The 23,097-nt window shown below is 33.1% G+C and overlaps 1 protein-coding gene across 2 annotated transcripts in view; it reads right to left on the bottom strand.

Moving 5' to 3' along the window:
- Positions 1-700: 700 nt before the first annotated feature.
- Positions 701-23,097, bottom strand: part of LOC101893103 (muscarinic acetylcholine receptor DM1) — an 80,940-nt gene continuing 58,543 nt past the window's right edge. For both annotated transcript variants that reach the window (XM_059124974.1, XM_059124973.1), the window contains one exon: positions 701-1,921. In XM_059124974.1, coding sequence (XP_058980957.1) covers positions 1,105-1,921 — 817 coding nt within the window. In that variant the 3' untranslated portion in view covers positions 701-1,104. The remainder of the gene's footprint in view (positions 1,922-23,097) is intronic.

Raw genomic sequence — 23,097 nt, 5'->3', positions numbered from 1 at the left:
TCAACTGATTCAATTCAATAAAAAATAGGCGCGCTCAGATCCTCACAAACCCCCCAAATAAATACTTAGGGTTGGAGGGAAAGTCAACAATATCTCGTGTAATCATTTTCAAACCGATATCTTCATTATTTTAGCAAATATAAGGATTTTAGTAAATAGTGGGCCCCCTAAATCGGGACATGACGAACGTTTGTACAAAAAATTATGCAAATCGGTCCAGCCGTTCTCAACTGATTCAATTACCAACGAACAACAATTGATTTGCATATATATAGGAAAAAATACATCTTAGGCTTTGAACGTGTAATATTTGTTGAAGCAATATGCTTATTTTAAGGCCAATCTTTATCAATCTTAATTCATATTTTTCTTGACGTTGCACTATGGGACCAACTGCATCTTTTTAAGGCCTAAAATCGCAGGAACGAGGTAGAACTGGCAAAATTCGTTTTTAGATGCTAGATATGGTGGGAACAATATCTACCAAATTTCTTTCAAATCGGCAAGAATATAGATGTAGCTCCCACATATAACTTTCAACCGATTAGAATTGTATGGCTCTCAAAGCCGTAATATTAACTCTAAAACAATGATTTTCGGTACATAGTATCAGATACGACTTAGAAATACTTTTGACATTCCTCCATTGGAGAAATTTACCCATTTAAGCCAACAATTAAAACACATTGCTTCTTGTAACTTTTAATTTTTTTAAATTTATTTTATTAATGTCTTCGTGTTACTTTATAGTTAATATTTTTTTCTCCACGGTACTGGAGTTACAGAATAGTTCTCAAATTCACCTCGCTGTGTTCTTGAGCAGTTGGGATGTGTAATCAGTCATATTATATGAATGCTATGGTGGTGTAGAGGAGGGGTGAACGGATGGATGGTTGTGTTAAATTTTCGGCTAGGAGCATGCTTCCATTCGAGTTCAACTCTAAATTTAGAATAAATGCTCCCTAAACGTAATCCATGGAGAATAAGTGTCAAACGCACCAAATTCAATTGTAATAAAATGTCTTTATACTAAGGTGTATGGTGTGTGGGTATGTACATTTATATTCGAAATATTTTTAATATAAATACATTTATACGCGGTAATCAGTTGTAAACTCCACGAACCATTCCTTCGCGGTTGCGGGTATGCCATTTACACGTAAGAATCCGTATATATGTCCTTCGAAAAGATGCGTTGCAAAGGGCATAACAAACGGGATTAATAGTCGAGTTGATGTAGCACAGGGCATAGAAAAATTCCCACAACTCGTTGGGTATGCAGTCGGAACAGGTAGTTAGTGGTTTAATTAAGACTAGAATGTTGTACGGTGTCCAGGTGATAATGAAGCTTAAAAGAATTGCTGATAGTGTCTTTGCTGCTTTTGATTCTTGTCGTTTTTCTTGGGATTTCTTCTTTTTCTTGCCAGCATGTCGAGCTATGGCATGTGTAGTTTTACCCAATGGCTTGGGTATAATTTTTGCATTTAACGGGATGCGAACATCTGGTGCTATGTGAGACATTCTACGACCCAATGGCAGACTATATTCTGAATCCCTCGATGGCAATGTTCTCCGTGGAAGTAGACTTGTGGGGGCTATTGGTGAATCCTCGTGAATCATTTTTATAGACGGTGCCATATCAATTCCATTTCCAGCGCTAGCCCCATCTGGCGGTAAGCGTATCAATATTGTGTACACTGACTCTTGGCTAACCGAACGTGTCGTCATTTTGTTGTTGTTCGACAGGGATCGTGATTCTCGATTTCCTCCCACAGAGTTCATGTCCTGCATTTGTGACAAGGGAGTCATCGGAGGCCTAAGTGGTATTGGTGAGACATCTGGTAGTAAAATACTCGGTGGACGCACGCCACTTACACTTCCGCCAAGTGAATATGTATCCCGCATCATATTAGGGGCACAACTTGAAAAAAAAAAACAAAAGAAAAAAATTATATTACCATAAATATGCAAAGTTTCAATCTTAAAAATGATTTTAAATTATTACAGATCTATTCCACTGCTTTTATTTTTAATATCATTATTTAATTCGCTACAAAGATTCTGTTTGAAAGTTAGTATACGAGGTACTGTTGACACTCCATTCAACTGTAAGTATCTCTTTGGGGTCAGAGGAACTGGCCACGCCTACTTCTTTAAATCTATATACAAAATATACAAAAGAATATTTTGGGGAAAAGCCTCTAAAAAAGTCGCGAAACTTAAAAAATCGAAAGATATTTTTTGATATAGAATTTTGTGCAGAATTGTTTCAGAATGCCATTGAATTTGAAAATTCTTATTGAGAAATTCCGAAAAAAGGGGAAATTTTGCATTTTTTATTTATGGCGCTATATGGTTGTCATGCCAAAACAAATGATTACAAAATACTTCTCAGAGCAACAAAACACTCAAACTCTTGACGTACTTTTAAATTACGGCTATGCTGAATGGAAAAATTCAGTTAACAGTTATTGACGGAATAGATTTAACAACACTGAAAACTTGAAATGTCAAATAACAATTCATTCGGTAGAAATTGCAACAAACACATGCAGAAGGGCGAATTTTTAATGGTAGTATTAAACTTAAACAATCATCCTAGGAATATTGTTAACCAAAATAATGCGCCTTAATTGCGATTTGCAGGTTTTAACATTGATCGAGAATACATGAGGTTGACAAAACTGAATTGATTTGGAAAAAGTTGCTAAGTCCTTTATAGAATACTAATAATTTAAGTTTGAAAATGTATTGTATACGATGATATAACGAATGTAAAGAGGTATTGGTAAATAGGAAATAAATCATAAATAGGACTTTTGTTGCAATTTTTTTTGGCAAAGGCTTTATAACCTCGAAAATACATTTGAATCCTTCAAAATAACTCAAATTGGCAGGTTATGAGGGTGGAACTAGTATTAAAGAACTAGATTTAATTGTACTGAAATCATCAAATGCCAAATTAGAGCACATTTAGTCGAAGAATATTAGGAGATAATTTTGTATGAGAGCTATATCTAAATGATGTAACATCAATCATTCAAAGAATGATGGCGAGCGGAGAGGCACACGGACATAATTTAATCGACAAATATTTCTACTCTTTTACATACTTTATGGTATCTCTAACATATATAAACCAATGAGATCTTACTTTTAATAGTTAAATTAAAGCCATGTACACAGGACATTAGAAACACTTATAAGAGACCGTGACGTGAGCCTATATTGACATTCTTGCAGTGAGTGTTTACTTTGATTTTGAAATCATTATCGAGGACGAAAGCTCTAAAAATATCAAAAAATATATATACAAGTGAATATGCGAAATTTCCTTCATTCATCAAATAAATGTATTGAAAGAAATACTATAATAAACCAAAAAAAAACAAGGAAAACGTCAATAAGTTTGAACAATGAAAACCGGCAAATGTGTAATGTAATGCCATTGTAAGCCAACATTTTTATCAAAGTTTAGGCTTTGTCGAAGAGAAAAGGTAAACGTTTGCAACTTATATTAGGATCCTAAAAATATACATTAAACACTAATAATATGGGCCAGCAACGGGGTTCGATAATTTCAAGCATCTTTCTGAAAACATAAAACTGGGTACTAAGTTTTATTACTTAAATTGGAATTTTATTTAATTAATAGCTTAACACGTGTAAACGCTTTCTGCATATATTGCATTACTCTAACACAGATCTAAGGTGGATAAGGTTGTGGTAAACAACACATGTAGTTTGTCTCTATTTACGTTATGTAAGTTCTCTTGCAATTTTTTCATGTCATCGCAAAATCAAACAGCATTGGGGTTAGAATACATAAAAGGGCTTTAGTGGGTTCATTTTTATACCCTCCACCTTGTAAAGGAGGGTATATTAACTTTGTTAATCCGTTTGTGACATCCCTAAATATTCGTCGTAGACCCCATAAAGTATATGCATATTCATAATCAGCATAAAATTCTAAGTCGATTTAACGATGTCCGTCTGTCTGTCTGCTGATATCCTGATACTGCCAACATTATTTGACGTAGAGCGTCAAAATTTAGCAGAACAATTTGTATTGTATCTAGGATGGTTGGTATTGGTATTTTGATGATTTTTGAAACATTTTCTCACGTATTTGTTTAAAAGTTTGTATTTGTGGGTCATAATGGGGCCAGCAGAACTTAATGTTTTCTTAATTGTTCTTTTATGAGAAAGACAGTCAACGACATATGCAAATAAAATTTGGTTAAAATTAGAAAATATATGGACAGAAAATATGTAGCCAAAAAATCAACATAGCTGAAATAAATGTTCACCATTATCCTATTTTATGCAAATTTAACGCAATCTGAATTATAAAAAGTCATTTATGAGATACTCGTGATTCTGAGTGATTTTCCACAAATTTTGCGTATGCATGTATTTATATCTATATCAATAAAAGAGGAAAATGTTTGTAGGTTTATAACTAATTTTTTTCTGAAAATTTCCAAGTATACTACAACATTGCCTGAAAGTAACATAAGCTATATACATTTTTTGAAAATCACTTGGAACTGGAGATATAGAGCTTCTAAGGGGGTAAAAGATCTCATCACTCAAATTCTTCAATGTCAATGTTTCGGAGTAGCGTCCATATCAAAGTGCCTCCTGATTTTACCTATTTGGAGAGTTTTGATTATATTTTCGAATCGATTTGGTTTACTTTGGGGGAAGCATCTATTATAAACAGTATACTTTCTAATATATGTGCTATATTACTTTGGTTTTAACCTCTTAAGTTAAAACCTCTGGCTGAAAAATAGTATTGACTTTTTGCGATGCTTATTTATTTCTATTTAGTCCATTTATACCAACAATTGTGCCACTTATATGAGCCAGATCTGTGAATTTTTATGCTTTAAAAACTATGCATCAAAGACTAAAACTACGGGCCGGCAACGCGGACTGGGTCATTTCAACCCGTAAATATTTTGCGAACATCTTCAAAAACAATAAGCTTATATTCTGACCCTAACCCAACACCCAAGCCCTTTGGGATTTTTATCTACCAACCGAAAAGTTTCCCAACCTCATGATTGTCTGCGGCGGAGGTTACGGTTACTTTTAAGGGTTATCAGTATTATAACTGTAGAATATATCCGTTTGGTTTAGGTATATATAATAATACCACTAAAAATTCGTCCTTTTGCATGTTTTTGTTACAAAATTTTACCGAATGAATTGTAATTTGACATTTAAAGTTTTCAGTATTGTGAAATCAATACCGGCAATAACTGTTTATTATTGCTTCTCCATTACGCATGGCCTTAATTTAAAAGTACGTTGAGATTTTAAATGTTTTGATGCTTTGAGAAGTATTTCTTAATCAAAATTGAAAATGTTGATATGGCAAATGTGCAAAATTTCTCGATTTTTTCGGATTCTTTTTTCAATAATTCCAAAGGCATTCTGAAATAAAAAATCTATAAAAAATTCCATATCAAAATAGAACAGTCAATTTTTTCAGTTCCGCGATTTTTTTAGAGGCTTTCCTCAAAAATTTCTTCCATAAAAAGGTTTCCACTATAATTTCAAATAACCTACAGAAAATTTGAGTCAAATTTTTATTTTCTAATATACTTTTTTAATTTTTTTTCATATAGATTTAAAGAAGTAGGTTTGATCAGTTCCTCTGATACCAAATAGATACGAAGGGTTGGAGAGAGAGTCCAGATTACGTCGTATACTAACTGTGAAACAGTTATCTTCATGATTTTGGCTAATATTAGGATTTTAGGTAAATCGAAAAAATGGGCGTAAAATTGGGTGTGGTCCCTTTTTTGCATATAAACCTAACTCGGGGTGGGACGAATATTAAAAAAATTGTCATCCAAATCGTTCCAGCCGTTCTCAATTGATTCAATTACCAAAGAACAACAATCTGTATATATACAGATTAAAAAGTAGGCGTGGTCAGTTCCTCAGCCCCCAAATAAATAATTAGGGTTGGAGGGAAGGTCAACAGTATCACGTGTAACAATTTTCAAACCGATATATTTATTATTTGGCAAATATAAGGATTTTAGATAAATCGAAATAGTTCGCGTAAAAGTTGGTGGGGTCAAAATTTTTTTCTTCAAAAACCTAACTCGGTGTATGACGAACGTTTGTACCAAAAAATCGGTTCAGCCGTTCTCAACTGATTCCATTACCAACGAACAACATTTGATTTTTATATATATCTGCTAGTTGGCCCGGTCCGCGTTGTCGTAGTTTTTGTCTATTATGCATATTTTTCAAAGCATAATTATTCGCAGATATGACTGTTATAAGTGTTCATGTACTGGTCAATTACTTTTTAGTCAAATGAGCAGAAATTTGGAATTTACTGTATATTGTACACGTCATAATTGAGGACTGAATGATTTAAGAATAGCCAAAGTTAATTACTTTTTTAAACCCATTAGCAGCTCAGATTGTGGATTTGAGTCCTCATAAGTCCCCCTAACCATGTCGATCTGAGTGTCCGCCAAAAGGTGGACTTGAGGGGGTGCTATTACATGGAGAAAATTCTAAAATTTGTAGATATGTTGAAATTTTTGTGTAAGATTTTCACCCCCAAATACACATTTTTAGCCAAATCCTTTGAAATATGGTAAAATCAGGAAGTACCTTTATATGGGCACTACTGCGAAACATCGACCTACATTAAAAACTTTCATCACCCCTTATAATCCAAGATGACAAATAGAGGCCAAATCAAAAATATAGCAGAAAAACATAGCACGTCAAACTGAAAAAAAAATTCACGTGATTTAAATAAGTAAAAATATTTTTATCCACCTCATAATTGAAGGCAGACTGATTTCAGAATAGTCAAATATAATTTCTATTTTACACCCATTACCGTAAGATGGGAACCAATTTTATGTGTCATTTAAATTGTAAGTTGGAGACCCCATAAAGTCCATATTTTTCATCATAGTATAATTCAATGACGATTCAACAAATATTCGGTCCCGTGCTACTTTCTTATATTTGTAATTTGTTCATGTTTCCACAATTTATTTCATATAGATGTACATCCCAAATCTACGTTCCTAATATTCCCGATATTCTCTTGGAGGTTACAAATTCAATAGAATACAAAATTTTCTTTTCTGACCACGCATTAGATGTGAAAGTGGACTTGGGGATACTCCAATGTGGGGACTTTACTTAAATAAATTCCTATGTGGCAATTATCCGTATGATGGTTCCCTACCCCAGGGTAGCATAAATACAATATTTTAGCCAAATCAATTGATTAATGTGGTCAAGACCAATATGGGCCCTACTCCGAAAATTTCAAATTTTATGCGAAGAGGTTCTCTACCCCCTTAGAAACAAAGATGCCAAATAAGGACCAAAAAAGAAGAAAGTGCAAAGACCCCAAAAATAGCTTAAATCATACGATGGCTGTATATGATCGATATCATAACCTGCAATTTAAGGTATCTTGAATGTTCGGGAAGAATTTCTGGAAGGATAGAAATCCTTTTCTTACTAAAAGTCCCATTCGCTCTACTATTTTGCACCCTTTATATTTGGTATATTACTGATTGTACTCCCAAAAAATTTTGCATTATGAGCTCTCATTGGACAGATTATTGTCACATGAAAGAAGTAGGTCCACGCTTTGAAATGAGCCCCATTAGGCTTTTTCGGTAATTTTTGTTTGTTTAAATGTGTGCGCATCTTCCAGCTGAAGCACGATGTAGGCCCTGGAGTTGAAAGGTAGATGTCAGTTAATATCGTATTTCGCACATATTTCATTTTTTTGGTGAAAAATTGTATATAATGAAAAATTATTCTTTATTTTGTTCACAAAAAAATCCACTGAATTCAATATGATATTACAAATTGAAAAAACAAAATGGACAAAAAAACAAATCTATGTCTGCGTGTAAAGTACTCACAAGGAACTCCTTGTGTAGATTTTCAAAATACCGAATATCGCGGTGTATCGTTATATGGGAGCTATACGTTATCGTTAACCTATATAGAGAATTCTCTATCGGGGGATAAAGTGCTCACAAAGAACCCCTTGTGACCATTCCGTTGAAAAATATGGCTAAAAACAACAAAATACCAAATATCGGGGGTACCGTTCTATACGACATGGTGGACCTATATGGATAATTCTCTGCTGAGGTATAAAGTACCCACAAGGAACTCCTTGTGTGGATTTTCAGACAATTCCGATAAAAAATGTGGGTAAAAGCATCAAAATACCGAATATCGGGGGTACCGTTATATGGGGGATATACGATATCGTGGACCTGTATAGACAATTCTCTCTCAGAGGGTAAAGTACTCACGAGGAACTACTTGTGTGGATTTTAAGACAATTCCATTGAAAAATGTGGCTAACATCATCAAAATACCGAATATCGGGGGGTACAGTTATGTGGGGGATATCGTGGACCTATATAGACAATTCTTTTTGAAGTGGTAAAATGTCCACAAGGGACACCTTTTGTGGAATTTCAGACAATTCCATTGAAAAATGTGGCTAAAATCATTAAAATATCGAAAATATCTTCGAACTTGACCTGCCTGCAGACAAAAGAGAGATCTGTGCAAAATGTTAGCTTCCTATCTTAATTCGTTTAGACTGTAGCGTGATTACAACTGACGGACAGACGGACGGACGGACAGGGCTAAATCGTCTTAGAATTTTACGCTGATCAAGAATATATATACTTTGTTGGGTCTAAAATGATTATTTCGATGAGATACAAACGGAATGACGAACTCAATATACCCTACATACTTTTTTTGGTGGAGGGTATAAAAAAAGTAAGTCAAAATGGAAAAAAATCGAATAATTCGAATTTTAATTCGAATTTTAATACCAATTTATTTAATTGACTTGATTTCTTGAGAACTGAAACTGTGGCGGGTTACATGGAAGTGTAGTACCGAATTTTGTGGTGGCGAAACGGAATAGATAATATGGAAATAATTTAACGCGGTCACACCAAAGTTAAAAGATAATTACTTTTTCAAAATCGCTAAAAAATCACGAAAAAGAGATATTATTGCAAAAATGTTCAAATCGGGAAAAAATCGAAAAAAAAATAATGGAATCGAATTTTAAAATAATAGTACATTGTATTAACAATCTTTGTAAGGATCTTTAAACATTTGCTGTAAAAAATAAGCGAACATGTTGAAGATTTTTTCAATTTGTTATTCATATTTTGTCAATTTTTTGCAATTTGTATTATCATATTGAATTCAGTGGATTTTTTGTGAACAAAATAAAGAATAATTTTTCACTATATACAATTTTTCACCAAAAAAATGAAATAAGTGCGAAATAGAATGTTAACTGACATCTACCCTTCAACTCCAGGGCCTACATCGTGGTTCAGCTGGAAGATGCAAACACATTTAAACAAACAAAAATACCTTAAATCGCTTTTGCAGGCCATGATATCGATTATAACTCACGGATAAGGCTACAACCCGATTTAAGCTATTTTTGAGGTCTTGGCCACTTTTTTGGCCCTTATTTGACATCATTGTTTTTAAGGGGGTAGAGAACTTCTTCGCATAAAATTTGAAATTTTAGGAGTAGGGCCCATATTGGTCTTGACCAAATTCATCAATTGATTTGGCTAAAATATTGTATTTATGCTACCCTGGGGTAGGGAACCATCATACGGATAATTGCCACATAGGGATTTATTTAAATAAAGTAACCACATTGGAGTATCCCCAAGTCCACTTTCACATCTAATGCGTGGTCAGAAAAGAAAATTTTGTATTCTATTGAATTTGTAACCTCCAAGAGAATATCGGGAATATCAGGAACGTAGATTTGGGATGTACATCTATATGAAATAAATTGTGGAAACATGAACAAATTACAAATATAAGAAAGTAGCACGGGACCGAATATTTGTTGAATCGTCATTGAATTATACTATGATGAAAAATATGGACTTTATGGGGTCTCCAACTTACAATTTAAATGACACATAAAATTGGTTCCCATCTTACGGTAATGGGTGTAAAATAGAAATTATATTTGACTATTCTGAAATCAGTCTGCCTTCAATTATGAGGTGGATAAAAATATTTTTACTTATTTAAATCACGTGAATTTTTTTTTCAGTTTGACGTGCTATGTTTTTCTGCTATATTTTTGATTTGGCCTCTATTTGTCATCTTGGATTATAAGGGGTGATGAAAGTTTTTAATGTAGGTCGATGTTTCGCAGTAGTGCCCATATAAAGGTACTTCCTGATTTTACCATATTTCAAAGGATTTGGCTAAAAATGTGTATTTGGGGGTGAAAATCTTACACAAAAATTTCAACATATCTACAAATTTTAGAATTTTCTCCATGTAATAGCACCCCCTCAAGTCCACCTTTTGGCGGACACTCAGATCGACATGGTTAGGGGGACTTATGAGGACTCAAATCCACAATCTGAGCTGCTAATGGGTTTAAAAAAGTAATTAACTTTGGCTATTCTTAAATCATTCAGTCCTCAATTATGACGTGTACAATATACAGTAAATTCCAAATTTCTGCTCATTTGACTAAAAAGTAATTGACCAGTACATGAACACTTATAACAGTCATATCTGCGAATAATTATGCTTTGAAAAATATGCATAATAGACAAAAACTACGACAACGCGGACCGGGCCAACTAGCAGATATATATAAAAATCAAATGTTGTTCGTTGGTAATGGAATCAGTTGAGAACGGCTGAACCGATTTTTTGGTACAAACGTTCGTCATACACCGAGTTAGGTTTTTGAAGAAAAAAATTTTGACCCCACCAACTTTTACGCGAACTATTTCGATTTATCTAAAATCCTTATATTTGCCAAATAATAAATATATCGGTTTGAAAATTGTTACACGTGATACTGTTGACCTTCCCTCCAACCCTAATTATTTATTTGGGGGCTGAGGAACTGACCACGCCTACTTTTTAATCTGTATATATACAGATTGTTGTTCTTTGGTAATTGAATCAATTGAGAACGGCTGGAACGATTTGGATGACAATTTTTTTAATATTCGTCCCACCCCGAGTTAGGTTTATATGCAAAAAAGGGACCACACCCAATTTTACGCCCATTTTTTCGATTTACCTAAAATCCTAATATTAGCCAAAATCATGAAGATAACTGTTTCACAGTTAGTATACGACGTAATCTGGACTCTCTCTCCAACCCTTCGTATCTATTTGGTATCAGAGGAACTGATCAAACCTACTTCTTTAAATCTATATGTAAAAAAATTAAAAAAGTATATTAGAAAATAAAAATTTGACTCAAATTTTCTGTAGGTTATTTGAAATTATAGTGGAAACCTTTTTATGGAAGAAATTTTTGAGGAAAGCCTCTAAAAAAATCGCGGAACTGAAAAAATTGACTGTTCTATTTTGATATGGAATTTTTTGTAGATTTTTTATTTCAGAATGCCTTTGGAATTATTGAAAAAAGAATCCGAAAAAATCGAGAAATTTTGCACATTTGCCATATCAACATTTTCAATTTTGATTAAGAAATACTTCTCAAAGCATCAAAACATTTAAAATCTCAACGTACTTTTAAATTAAGGCCATGCGTAATGGAGAAGCAATAATAAACAGTTATTGCCGGTATTGATTTCACAATACTGAAAACTTTAAATGTCAAATTACAATTCATTCGGTAAAATTTTGTAACAAAAACATGCAAAAGGACGAATTTTTAGTGGTATTATTATATATACCTAAACCAAACGGATATATTCTACAGTTATAATACTGATAACCCTTAAAAGTAACCGTAACCTCCGCCGCAGACAATCATGAGGTTGGGAAACTTTTCGGTTGGTAGATAAAAATCCCAAAGGGCTTGGGTGTTGGGTTAGGGTCAGAATATAAGCTTATTGTTTTTGAAGATGTTCGCAAAATATTTACGGGTTGAAATGACCCAGTCCGCGTTGCCGGCCCGTAGTTTTAGTCTTTGATGCATAGTTTTTAAAGCATAAAAATTCACAGATCTGGCTCATATAAGTGGCACAATTGTTGGTATAAATGGACTAAATAGAAATAAATAAGCATCGCAAAAAGTCAATACTATTTTTCAGCCAGAGGTTTTAACTTAAGAGGTTAAAACCAAAGTAATATAGCACATATATTAGAAAGTATACATCAACTGTTTATAATAGATGCTACCCCCAAAGTAAACCAAATCGATTCGAAAATATAATCAAAACTCTCCAAATAGGTAAAATCAGGAGGCACTTTGATATGGACGCTACTCCGAAACATTGACATTGAAGAATTTGCGTGATGAGATCTTTTACCCCCTTAGAAGCTAAGATGGCAAATAAGGACAAAATCAATTGAAAAATGTGAATTATTATGCTTTAAAAACTATGCATTAAAGACTAAAACTACGGGCCAGCAACGCGGACTGGGCCAGCTAGTAAAATATATAAATATATATGTGCATATAATATCAATTTTTATTCTGATGCTATATCTCCAGTTCCAAGTGATTTTCAAAAAATGTATATAGCTTATGTTACTTTCAGGCAATGTTGTAGTATACTTGGAAATTTTCAGAAAAAAATTAGTTATAAACCTACAAACATTTTCCTCTTTTATTGATATAGATATAAATACATGCATACGCAAAATTTGTGGAAAATCACTCAGAATCACGAGTATCTCATAAATGACTTTTTATAATTCAGATTGCGTTAAATTTGCATAAAATAGGATAATGGTGAACATTTATTTCAGCTATGTTGATTTTTTGGCTACATATTTTCTGTCCATATATTTTCTAATTTTAACCAAATTTTATTTGCATATGTCGTTGACTGTCTTTCTCATAAAAGAACAATTAAGAAAACATTAAGTTCTGCTGGCCCCATTATGACCCACAAATACAAACTTTTAAACAAATACGTGAGAAAATGTTTCAAAAATCATCAAAATACCAATACCAACCATCCTAGATACAATACAAATTGTTCTGCTAAATTTTGACGCTCTACGTCAAATAATGTTGGCAGTATCAGGATATCAGCAGACAGACAGACGGACATCGTTAAATCGACTTAGAATTTTATGCTGATTATGAATATGCATATACTTTATGGGGTCTACGACGAATATTTAGGGATGTCACAAACGGATTAACAAAGTTAATATACCCTCCTTTACAAGGTGGAGGGTATAAAAATGAACCCACTAAAGCCCTTTTATGTATTCTAACCCCAATGCTGTTTGATTTTGCGATGACATGAAAAAATTGCAAGAGAACTTACATAACGTAAATAGAGACAAACTACATGTGTTGTTTACCACAACCTTATCCACCTTAGATCTGTGTTAGAGTAATGCAATATATGCAGAAAGCGTTTACACGTGTTAAGCTATTAATTAAATAAAATTCCAATTTAAGTAATAAAACTTAGTACCCAGTTTTATGTTTTCAGAAAGATGCTTGAAATTATCGAACCCCGTTGCTGGCCCATATTATTAGTGTTTAATGTATATTTTTAGGATCCTAATATAAGTTGCAAACGTTTACCTTTTCTCTTCGACAAAGCCTAAACTTTGATAAAAATGTTGGCTTACAATGGCATTACATTACACATTTGCCGGTTTTCATTGTTCAAACTTATTGACGTTTTCCTTTTTTTTTTGGTTTATTATAGTATTTCTTTCAATACATTTATTTGATGAATGAATATATCTATATATATAAAAATCAATTGTTGTTTGTTGGTAACGGAATCAGTTGAAAACGGCTGGACCGATTTGCATAATTTTTTGTACAAACGTTTGTCATACCCCGAGTTAGGTTTTTAAAGAAAAAAATATTAATCACGCCTCCTTTTACTCCCACTATTACGATTTATCTAAAATATTTATATTTGCCAAAATAGTGAAGATATCGGTTTGAAAATTATTACACGAGATGCTGTTTGCTTTCCATCCAACCCTAAGTACTTATTTAGGGGCTGAGGAACGCGCCTACTTTTAAATCTATCTCTTTGTATGTAAAAGAAAGTTGTGTTAGTTACTACTCTTATAACATAAAGACCGCAGGTCTGATTTTAACGATTTAGACAAATTCGGAATTGCCTCTTGGCAGAAAAGAATAAAATCCAAAAAAATCGCCTAAAAATGTGCAATTTGAACATTTTCATTTTGACTTTTAAAATGTACAATAGTAATGTTTTATATTGCATATTTTTTCCATTTTGACCTTCTATTTTCGAATGTACATTTGTAGTGTTTTTTTTTAATTCTAATATGATGTGTAGGTTATAAAACTGTTATTTATAGATTTTATGTATTTGTTCGTAATACCCAATAAATACATAAAATCTATAAATAACAATTTAATCCGTTGTCGCTTTATATGAAAATTCTAAAATCGGGAAAATCGACAATTTTTCAATGGAATCGAATTTCAAAATAATAGTGCATTCTACCGACAAACTTCATAAGGACCTTTAAAAATTTGCCGCAAAAAAAAATCAGCGAACCAGTTGAAGATTCTTTTTCTTTTTTCTATATTGAAGTGTACATTTTTTATTGGTTTGAATTCTGAATGAATAATATTAAAAATTAAATGAGGGCGCAATACGATGTTAAATGCTTTCTACTCCAGGACCTACATCGTGCTTCAGCTGGAAGATGCGAACACATTAAAACAAACAAAAATGACCGAAGAAGCGTTATGGGGTTAATTTCAAAAAGTGGACCTGCTTCTTTCATATGACAATAAATTGTCAAATGAGAACACAAAATGCAATATACATTGGGACTGCAATCAGTCAAATACCGACTATAAAGAACGCAAAATAGAAATTCTACCTAAACATTCAAGATACCTTTAATCGCTTTGGCAGGTCATGATATGGGTCATAACCCCTGATAACGGAACAACCCGATTTCAAGTATATTCTACATTTTAACCATATTTTTCGTGCTAATTTTAGCTCATGTTGATAATTTAAGAAGAAACCATCTTTGCAAAAAAATGGCTCTTATTTGACATCTTTGTTTCTAAGGGGGAAGAAAACCTCTTCTTATAAAATTTTTATTTTTCGGAATAGTGCGCATCTTAGTCTTGAGGCTACCTGGGTAAAAAACCCTGGGGTAGCAAATCATCTTACAGATAATTATCCTCATAGGAATTTATTTAAGTATAGTCCCCACATTAGTATACCCTCAAGTCCACTTTCCCAACCAATGTGTGGTCAGAAAAGAAAATTTGGTATTCTATTGAATTTGTAACCCCCAATAAAATATTGGTTGGGAACGTAGATTTGAGATGTACGTCTATATGAAATAAACTCCGAAATGTCATTCTGGGACTCATTCAGTCGGAAATTGTGGCAGAAACATGAAAAAAATACGAAATTATAAAGTAAATTTATTGGATCTCCACCGCACAATTTAAATGACAAACAATTAATGCCCATCTTACGGTAATCGGAGCAAAAGAGTAATTCTTTTGGCTATTCCGACAACATTCTGCCTTCAAGTATGAGGTGGACAAAATTGAATACCACACAGTACGGGATTTTAAACGATGGAAATACAAATTTCAAATTATAGGTTATTTGAATGCTTTTTACAATATCAAAAATTGAGCTGAATTTTCACATGGGACTATTATAGATGTTCTTTATCATATAGGTATTTAACACTCAAATTAAAGCCTATAGCTGAAAAATAAGATCAGGCTATTCAAATTATCTAAAACCGACGGTAATTATAATTTTTGCCATGAATATTAATTTATATTTAGTCATGGAGTCATTACTCATAATCACGTCATTACTTATAATCAAAATTGGAGTAATTATAATGGAGTCATTACTTATAATGAAAATTGTGCCGCCTACATAAGTCAGACCTGTGATTTATTATGCTTTAAAGACTAAAAGTACGGGCCGGCAACGCGGACCGGTCCAGCTAGTATATATATATAAATATACTAGCTGGCCCGGTCCGCGTTGCCGGCCAGTAGTTTTTGTCTATTATGCATATTTGTCAAAGCATAATTATTCACAGATATGACTGATATAAGTGTTCCCGTACTGGTCGATTAAAAGTGTTTTAAAATACCTGTACCCATATTTAAGCCGTGGGCTTCAAAGGTGTGGATGTGCTATTATATATGTGCTAGTATATATCAATCTTATCCCCATGTAAAGGATCAAATTAATTTTTAGTATGATAAAAATCGTAGCAAAATTTTCCAGTCAAATGAGCAGTAATTTAGAATTTGCTGTATTTTGTACACCTCATAATTGAGCGCTGAATGAATTAAGAATAGCCAAAGTTAAATAGAGACCAAATCAAAAATTTAACAGAACAACATAGCATGTCAAACTGAAAAAAAATTTCGCGTGATTTAAATGAGTAAAAATAGTTTTATCCACCATATCTTCTATATATATAAATGAAAGTTGTGTTAGTTACTACGCTTATAACTTAAGAACCGCTGAACTGATTTTAATGATTCATACAAATTCGGAATTGTCTCTTATCCGAAAAGGATAATATCCAAAAAAATCGCGTAAAAATGTTTTTGACTTTTGAAATGTACAATAGTAATGTTTTATTTTGCATGCTTTTTTCCATTTTGACTTACTTTTTTCTAATGTACATTTGTAGTGTTTTTTATATTTTATTTTTGAATTCGAATATTAATACCAATTTATTTAATTGACTTGATTTCTTGAGAACTGAAATTGATAACGGGTTACATGGAAGTGTAGTACCGAATTATGTGGTGGCGAAACGGAATAGATGATACCGAAATAATTTAATGCGGTCACACCAAAGTTAAAAGAAAATTACTTTTTCAAAATCGTTAAAAAGAAACACGAAAAAAGAGATCTCATTGCAACAATTCTCAAAACGGGAAAATATCGAAAAAAAAATTCCAATGGAATTGAATTTTAAAATAAAAGTACATTCTATTGACAAACTTTGTAAGGATCTTTAAACAGTTGCTGTAAAAAATCAGCGAACAAGTTAAAGATTTTTTCAATTTGTTATTCTTCTTTTGTCAATTTTTTTCAATTTGTAATATCATATTGAATTCAGTGGATTTTTTGTGAACAAAATAAAGAATAATTTTTCACTATATACAATTTTTCACCAAAAAAATGAAATAAGTGCGAAATACGATGGTAACTGACATCTACCTTTCAACTCCAGGGCCTACATCGTGCTTCAGCTGGAAGATGCGCAGACATTTAAACAAACAAAAATGACCGAAAAAGACTAATGGGGCTTATTTCAAAGCGTGGCCCTACTTCTTTCATGTGACAATAATCCGTCCAATGAGAGCTCAAAATGCAAAAATTTTTGGGAGTACAATCAGTAAAATACCAAATATAAAGGGTGCAAAATAGTAGAGCGAATGGGACTTTTAGTAAGAAAAGGATTTCTATCCTTCCAAAAATTCTGCCTGAACATTTAAGATACCTTAAATCGCTTTAGCAGGTCATGATATCGATCATAAATAATCATCGTATGATTTAAGCCATTTTTGGAGTCTTCGCCATTTTCTTCTATTTTTGGCCCTTATTTGGCATCTTTGTTTCTGAGGGGGGTAGAGAACCTCTTCGCATAAAATTTTCGGAGTAGGGCCCATATTGATCTTGACCACTAAAAAAATTTATTTATGCTACCCTGGGGTAAGGAACCATCGTACAGATAATTGCCACATAGAAATTTATTCATGTAAAGTCCCCACATTGGAGTATCCCCAAGTCCACTTTCACATCTAATGTGTGGTCAGAAAAGAAAAAATTGTATTCTATTGAATTTGTAACCCCCAAGAGAATATTGGTTGGGAACGTAGATTTGGGATATACATCTATATGAAATAAATTGTGAAAACATGAACAAATTACAAATATAAGAAAGTAGCACGGGACCGAATATTTGTTGAATCGTCATTAAATTATACTATGATGAAAAATATGGACTCCAACTTACAATTTAAATGGCAAATAAAATTAATTCCCATCTTACGGTAATGGATGTAAAATAGCTATATTTTTGATTTGGCCTCTATTTGTCATCTTGGATTATAAGGGGTGAAGAAAGTTTTCAATGTAGGTCGATGTTTCGCATTTTACCATATTTCAAAGGAAATGAGTATTTGCGGATGAAAATCTTACACAAAAATTTCAACATATCTACAAATTTTAGGATTTTCTCCATGTAATAGTATCCCCTCAAGTCCACCTTTTGGTGGACAAACAGACCGACATGGTTAGGGGGACTTATGAGGACTCTAATGCACAATCTGAGGTGCTAATGGGTTCAAAAAAGTAATTAACTTTGCCTATTCTTAAATCAATTAGCCCTCAATTACGAGTTGTACAAAGTACAGTAAATTCCAAATTACTGCTCATTTGACTAAAAATTAAAAACTAATCGTCCAGTACGTGAACATTTATAACATTCATATCTTTGAATAATCATGCTTTGACAAATATGCATAATAGACAAAAACTATGGGCCGGCAACGCGGACCGGGCCAGCTAGTTATCATATAGATGTATATCCCAAATCTACGTTTCCAACCAATATTCTCTTGAGAGTTACAAATTCAATAGAATACAAAATTTTCTTTTCTGACCACACATTATATGTGAAAGTGGACTTGGGGATACTCCAATGTGGGGACTTTACTTAAATAAATTCCTATGTGGCAATTATCTGTATGATGGTTCCCTAACCCCTTAGAGACAAAGATGCCAAATAAGGGCCAAGCAATGAAAAAAGTGGCCAAGACCTCAAAAATAGCTTAAATCATATGATGATTATATAAATATGAAATCGGGATGTACCCTTATCGTGAGTTATGATCGATATCATGACCTGCAAAAGTGATTTAAGGTATCTTGAATGTTTGTGAAGAATTTCTGGAAGGATAGAAATCCTTTTCTTACTAAGAGTCTCATTCGCTCTACTATTTTCCGTCCTTTATATTTGGTATTTTACTGATTGTACTCCCAAAGAATTTTGCATTTTGAGCTCTCATTGGACGGATTATTGTCACATCAAAGAAGTAGGTCCACGCTTTGAAATGAGCTCCATTAGGCTTTTTCTGTCATTTTTGGTTGTTTAAATGTGTTCGCATCTTCCATATGAACCACGATGTCGGCCCTATAGTTGAAAGGTAGATGTCAGTTAACATCGTATTTCGCACTTATTTCAGTTTTTTGTTGAAAAATTGTATATAGTGAAAAATTATTCTTTATTTTGTTCACAAAAAAATCCACTGAATTCAATATGATAATACAAATTAAAAAAAATGCAAAAGAAGAATAACAAATTGAAAAAATCTTCAACTTGTTCGCTGATTTATTACAGCAAATGTTTAAAGACTCTTACTATTATTTTAAAATTCGATTCCACTGAAAATCTTTTCGATTTTTTCCCGATTTGAGAATTTTTGCAATGAGATCTCTTTTTCGTGATTTTTTAGCGAATTTGAAAAAGTAATTATCTTTTAATTAATAATTATCTTTCTTTTGGTGTGACCGCGTTAAATCATTTCGATATCATCTATTCCGTTTCGCCACCATATAATTCGGTATTACACTTCCATGTAACCCGCCATCAATTTCAGTTCTCAAGAAATCAAGTCAATTAAATAAATTGGTTTTATTATTCGAATTCAAAAATAAAATATAAAAAACACTACAAATGTAAATTAGAAAAAAGCCAGTCAAAATAGAAAAAAATCATGCAAAATAAAACATTACTATTGTACATTTGAAAAGTCAAAATGAAAATGTTAATATATCACATTTTTACGCGATTTTTTTGGATATTATCCTTTTCGGAGAGGAGACAATTCCGAATATGTGTGAATCGTTAAAATCAGCGGTTCTTAAGTTATAAGCGTATTAACTAACACAACTTTCTTTTATATATACAGACTATCTGGCCCGGTCCGCGTTGCCGGCCCCTACTTTTAGTCTTTAATGCGTATTTTTTAAAGCATAATAAATCACAGATCTGACTTATGTTAGCGGCACAATTTTCATTATAAGTAATGACTCCATGACTAAATACGAATTAATTTTTGTGTTAAATACCTTTATGATAAAGAACATTTATAATAGCCCAATGTGAAAATTCAGCTCAATTTTTATTGTTGTAAAAAGCTTAACATTTTCATTCAAATGATCTATAATTTCGAATTTGTATTTCCAACGTTTAAAATCCCGTACTGCTTGGTATTTAGTTTTGTTCACCTCATACTTTAAGTCAGAATGTTGTCAGAATAGCAAAAAAAAAATACTCTTTTGGGCATAAATTTTTTGTCATTTAAACTGTGCGATGGAGATCCAATAAAGACCACATTTTTCATCGTAGTGTAATTCAATGACGATTAAAGAAATGTTCGGTCTCGTGTTACTTTCTAATTTCGTATTTTTTCATGTTTCTGCCACAATTTCCGACTGAATTAGTCCCAGATTGACATTTCGGAGTTTATTTCATATAGACGTACATCCCAAATCTACGAAAATACCTTAAATCATATGATGGTGATACTGAAACATGATCATTTCTTGCAATGATGTTTGTTCAAATTATCAACATAAGGTAAAATTAGTACGAAAAATATGGTTAAAATGTAGAATATACTTGAAATCGGGTTGTTCCGTTATCGGGGGTTATGACCCATGTCATGACCTGCCAAAGCGATTAAAGGTATCTTGAATGTTTGGAAAAATTTTCTGGAAGGAATTCGCTGTACTATTTTGCGTCCTTTATAGTCGGTATTTCACGGATTGCAGTCCCAATGTGTTTTGCATTTTGAGCTCTCATTGGACGAATTATTGTCATATGAAAGAAACAGGTCCACTTTTTGAAGTGAACCCCATAACGCTTTTTCGGTCATTTTTGTTTGTATAAATGTGTTCGCATCTTTCAGCTGAAGTCCTGGAGTTGAAAGCTAGATGCCAATTTTATACATGAAAGATCGCCATTTAACATCGTATTACACACTCATTTTATTTTTAATATTATTCATTCAGAATTGAAAACAATAAGAAATGTACACTTCAATATAGAAACATGTAAAAAAGCTGTAAGTTCGGCCGGGCCGAACTTTTAATACCCTCCACCATTTGGTACAAATTTGGCAATTTCCAAATTCTTATATGACGACGTGGGCCTGCATAGGCAACTTTTGTCATAAATTATTACAATATTTAAATGCGAAACTTGAAGAAAAATCTGTTTATAATGTAGCTAAAATCGTCAAAATACCGAATATGGGGGGTACCGTTATATGGGGGCTATACGACGACGTGGACCTACATGGATCATTCTTTGACTTTGGATGAAGTATCCATTACGAACTTCAAATGCCAAATTTGAAACAATTCCGGTAAACAATGTCGCTAAAATCATCAAAATACCGAATATCGGGGGGTACCGTTATATGGGGCCTATATGAAGACGTGGACCTACATTTCTCATTTTTTGATTTAGGATGTAGTATCCATTACGAACTTCAAATACCAAATTTGAAACGATTCCGGTAAACAATGTCGCTAAAATCATAAACCGAATATCGGGGGGTACCGTTATATGGGGGCTTCAGTAAGACGTGGACCTGCACAGATAATTTTCTGTCTTAGGCTGTAGCATCCATTGCAAACTTCAAATGCCAAATTTGAAATAATTCCGGTGAATAAGGTCGCTAAAATCATCAAAATACCGATTATCGGGAGGTACCGTTATATGGGGGATATATGATAACTTGGACCTGCACAGATAATTTTCTGTCTTAGGCTGTAGCATCCATTGCAAACTTCAAATGCCAAATTTGAAACAATCCCTGTAAATAACGTCGCTAAAATCATTAAAATACCGAATATCGGGGGGTACCGTTATATGGGGGCTATATGAAGACGTGGACCTACATGGATCATTCTTTGACTTTGGATGAAGTATCCATTACGAACTTCAAATACCAAATTTGAAACAATTCCGGAAAACAATGTCGCTAAAATCATCAAAATACCGAATATCGGGGGGTACCGTTATATGGGGGCTATATGAAGACGTGGACCTACATTTCTCATTTTTTGATTTAGGATGTAGTATCCATTACGAACTTCAAATACCAAATTTGAAACGATTCCGGTAAACAATGTCGCTAAAATCATCAAAAACCGAATATCGGGGGGTACCGTTATATGGGGGCTTCAGTAAGACGTGGACCTGCACAGATAATTTTCTGTCTTAGGCTGTAGCATCCATTGCAAACTTCAAATGCCAAATTTGAAATAATTCCGGTGAATAAGGTCGCTAAAATCATCAAAATACCGAATATCGGGAGGTACCGTTATATGGGGGCTATATGATAACTTGGACCTACATGGCCCATTTTCGAACTTAACCTGCCTACTGGGAAAAAATACATGTGTGCAAAAATACATAAAATCTATAAATAACAGTTTTATCCGTTGTCGCTTTATACTACCCAAAAAATCTACACATTATATTAGAATTCAAAAAAAAAAAACCAGTAAGGAAAGCTCAAAAGTCGGGCGGGGCCGACTATATGATACCCTACACCACTATGCATATTTAGTAGAGCTCTCGTAAAAAGGTTTATACAGGGCATTTCAGAGCTCTATGAGATATTTGGTACAAAATCAAAATCTATCTAATTCTATCGTGCATTTTACGAACTATAGCTATCTCTGAACCGGGGTTCTCCAAATTTTACGTATTAGCTTCTAGACTGGTGATTTGGGCTGATATTGACCATTTAGTGCACATTTAACCCGAAATCGGATGAAGATATATATGAGAGCTATATCCAAATCTGAACCGATTTCGATAAAATTTAAAACAGCTATTCCTGTGCTCCATCTAATACCTGGTACCAAATATCACGGTTGTGGAGTGAATATTACAAATGTATGGGACTAAAACTCTAAATCGGATGAAACATATATATGGTTGCTATATCTATATCTGAACCGATTTTCACTAAATTTGATATACTTGCTTCTAGGCTGAATTTGGTCCGAT

The sequence above is a fragment of the Musca domestica genome, unplaced genomic scaffold, assembly GCF_030504385.1.
Source record: "Musca domestica strain aabys unplaced genomic scaffold, Musca_domestica.polishedcontigs.V.1.1 31, whole genome shotgun sequence".
In the NCBI taxonomy this organism is placed as follows: Eukaryota; Metazoa; Arthropoda; class Insecta; order Diptera; family Muscidae; genus Musca; species Musca domestica.
The sequence above is the reverse complement of the archived record's forward strand: the minus strand, read 5'-3'. Positions and strand labels throughout refer to the sequence as shown.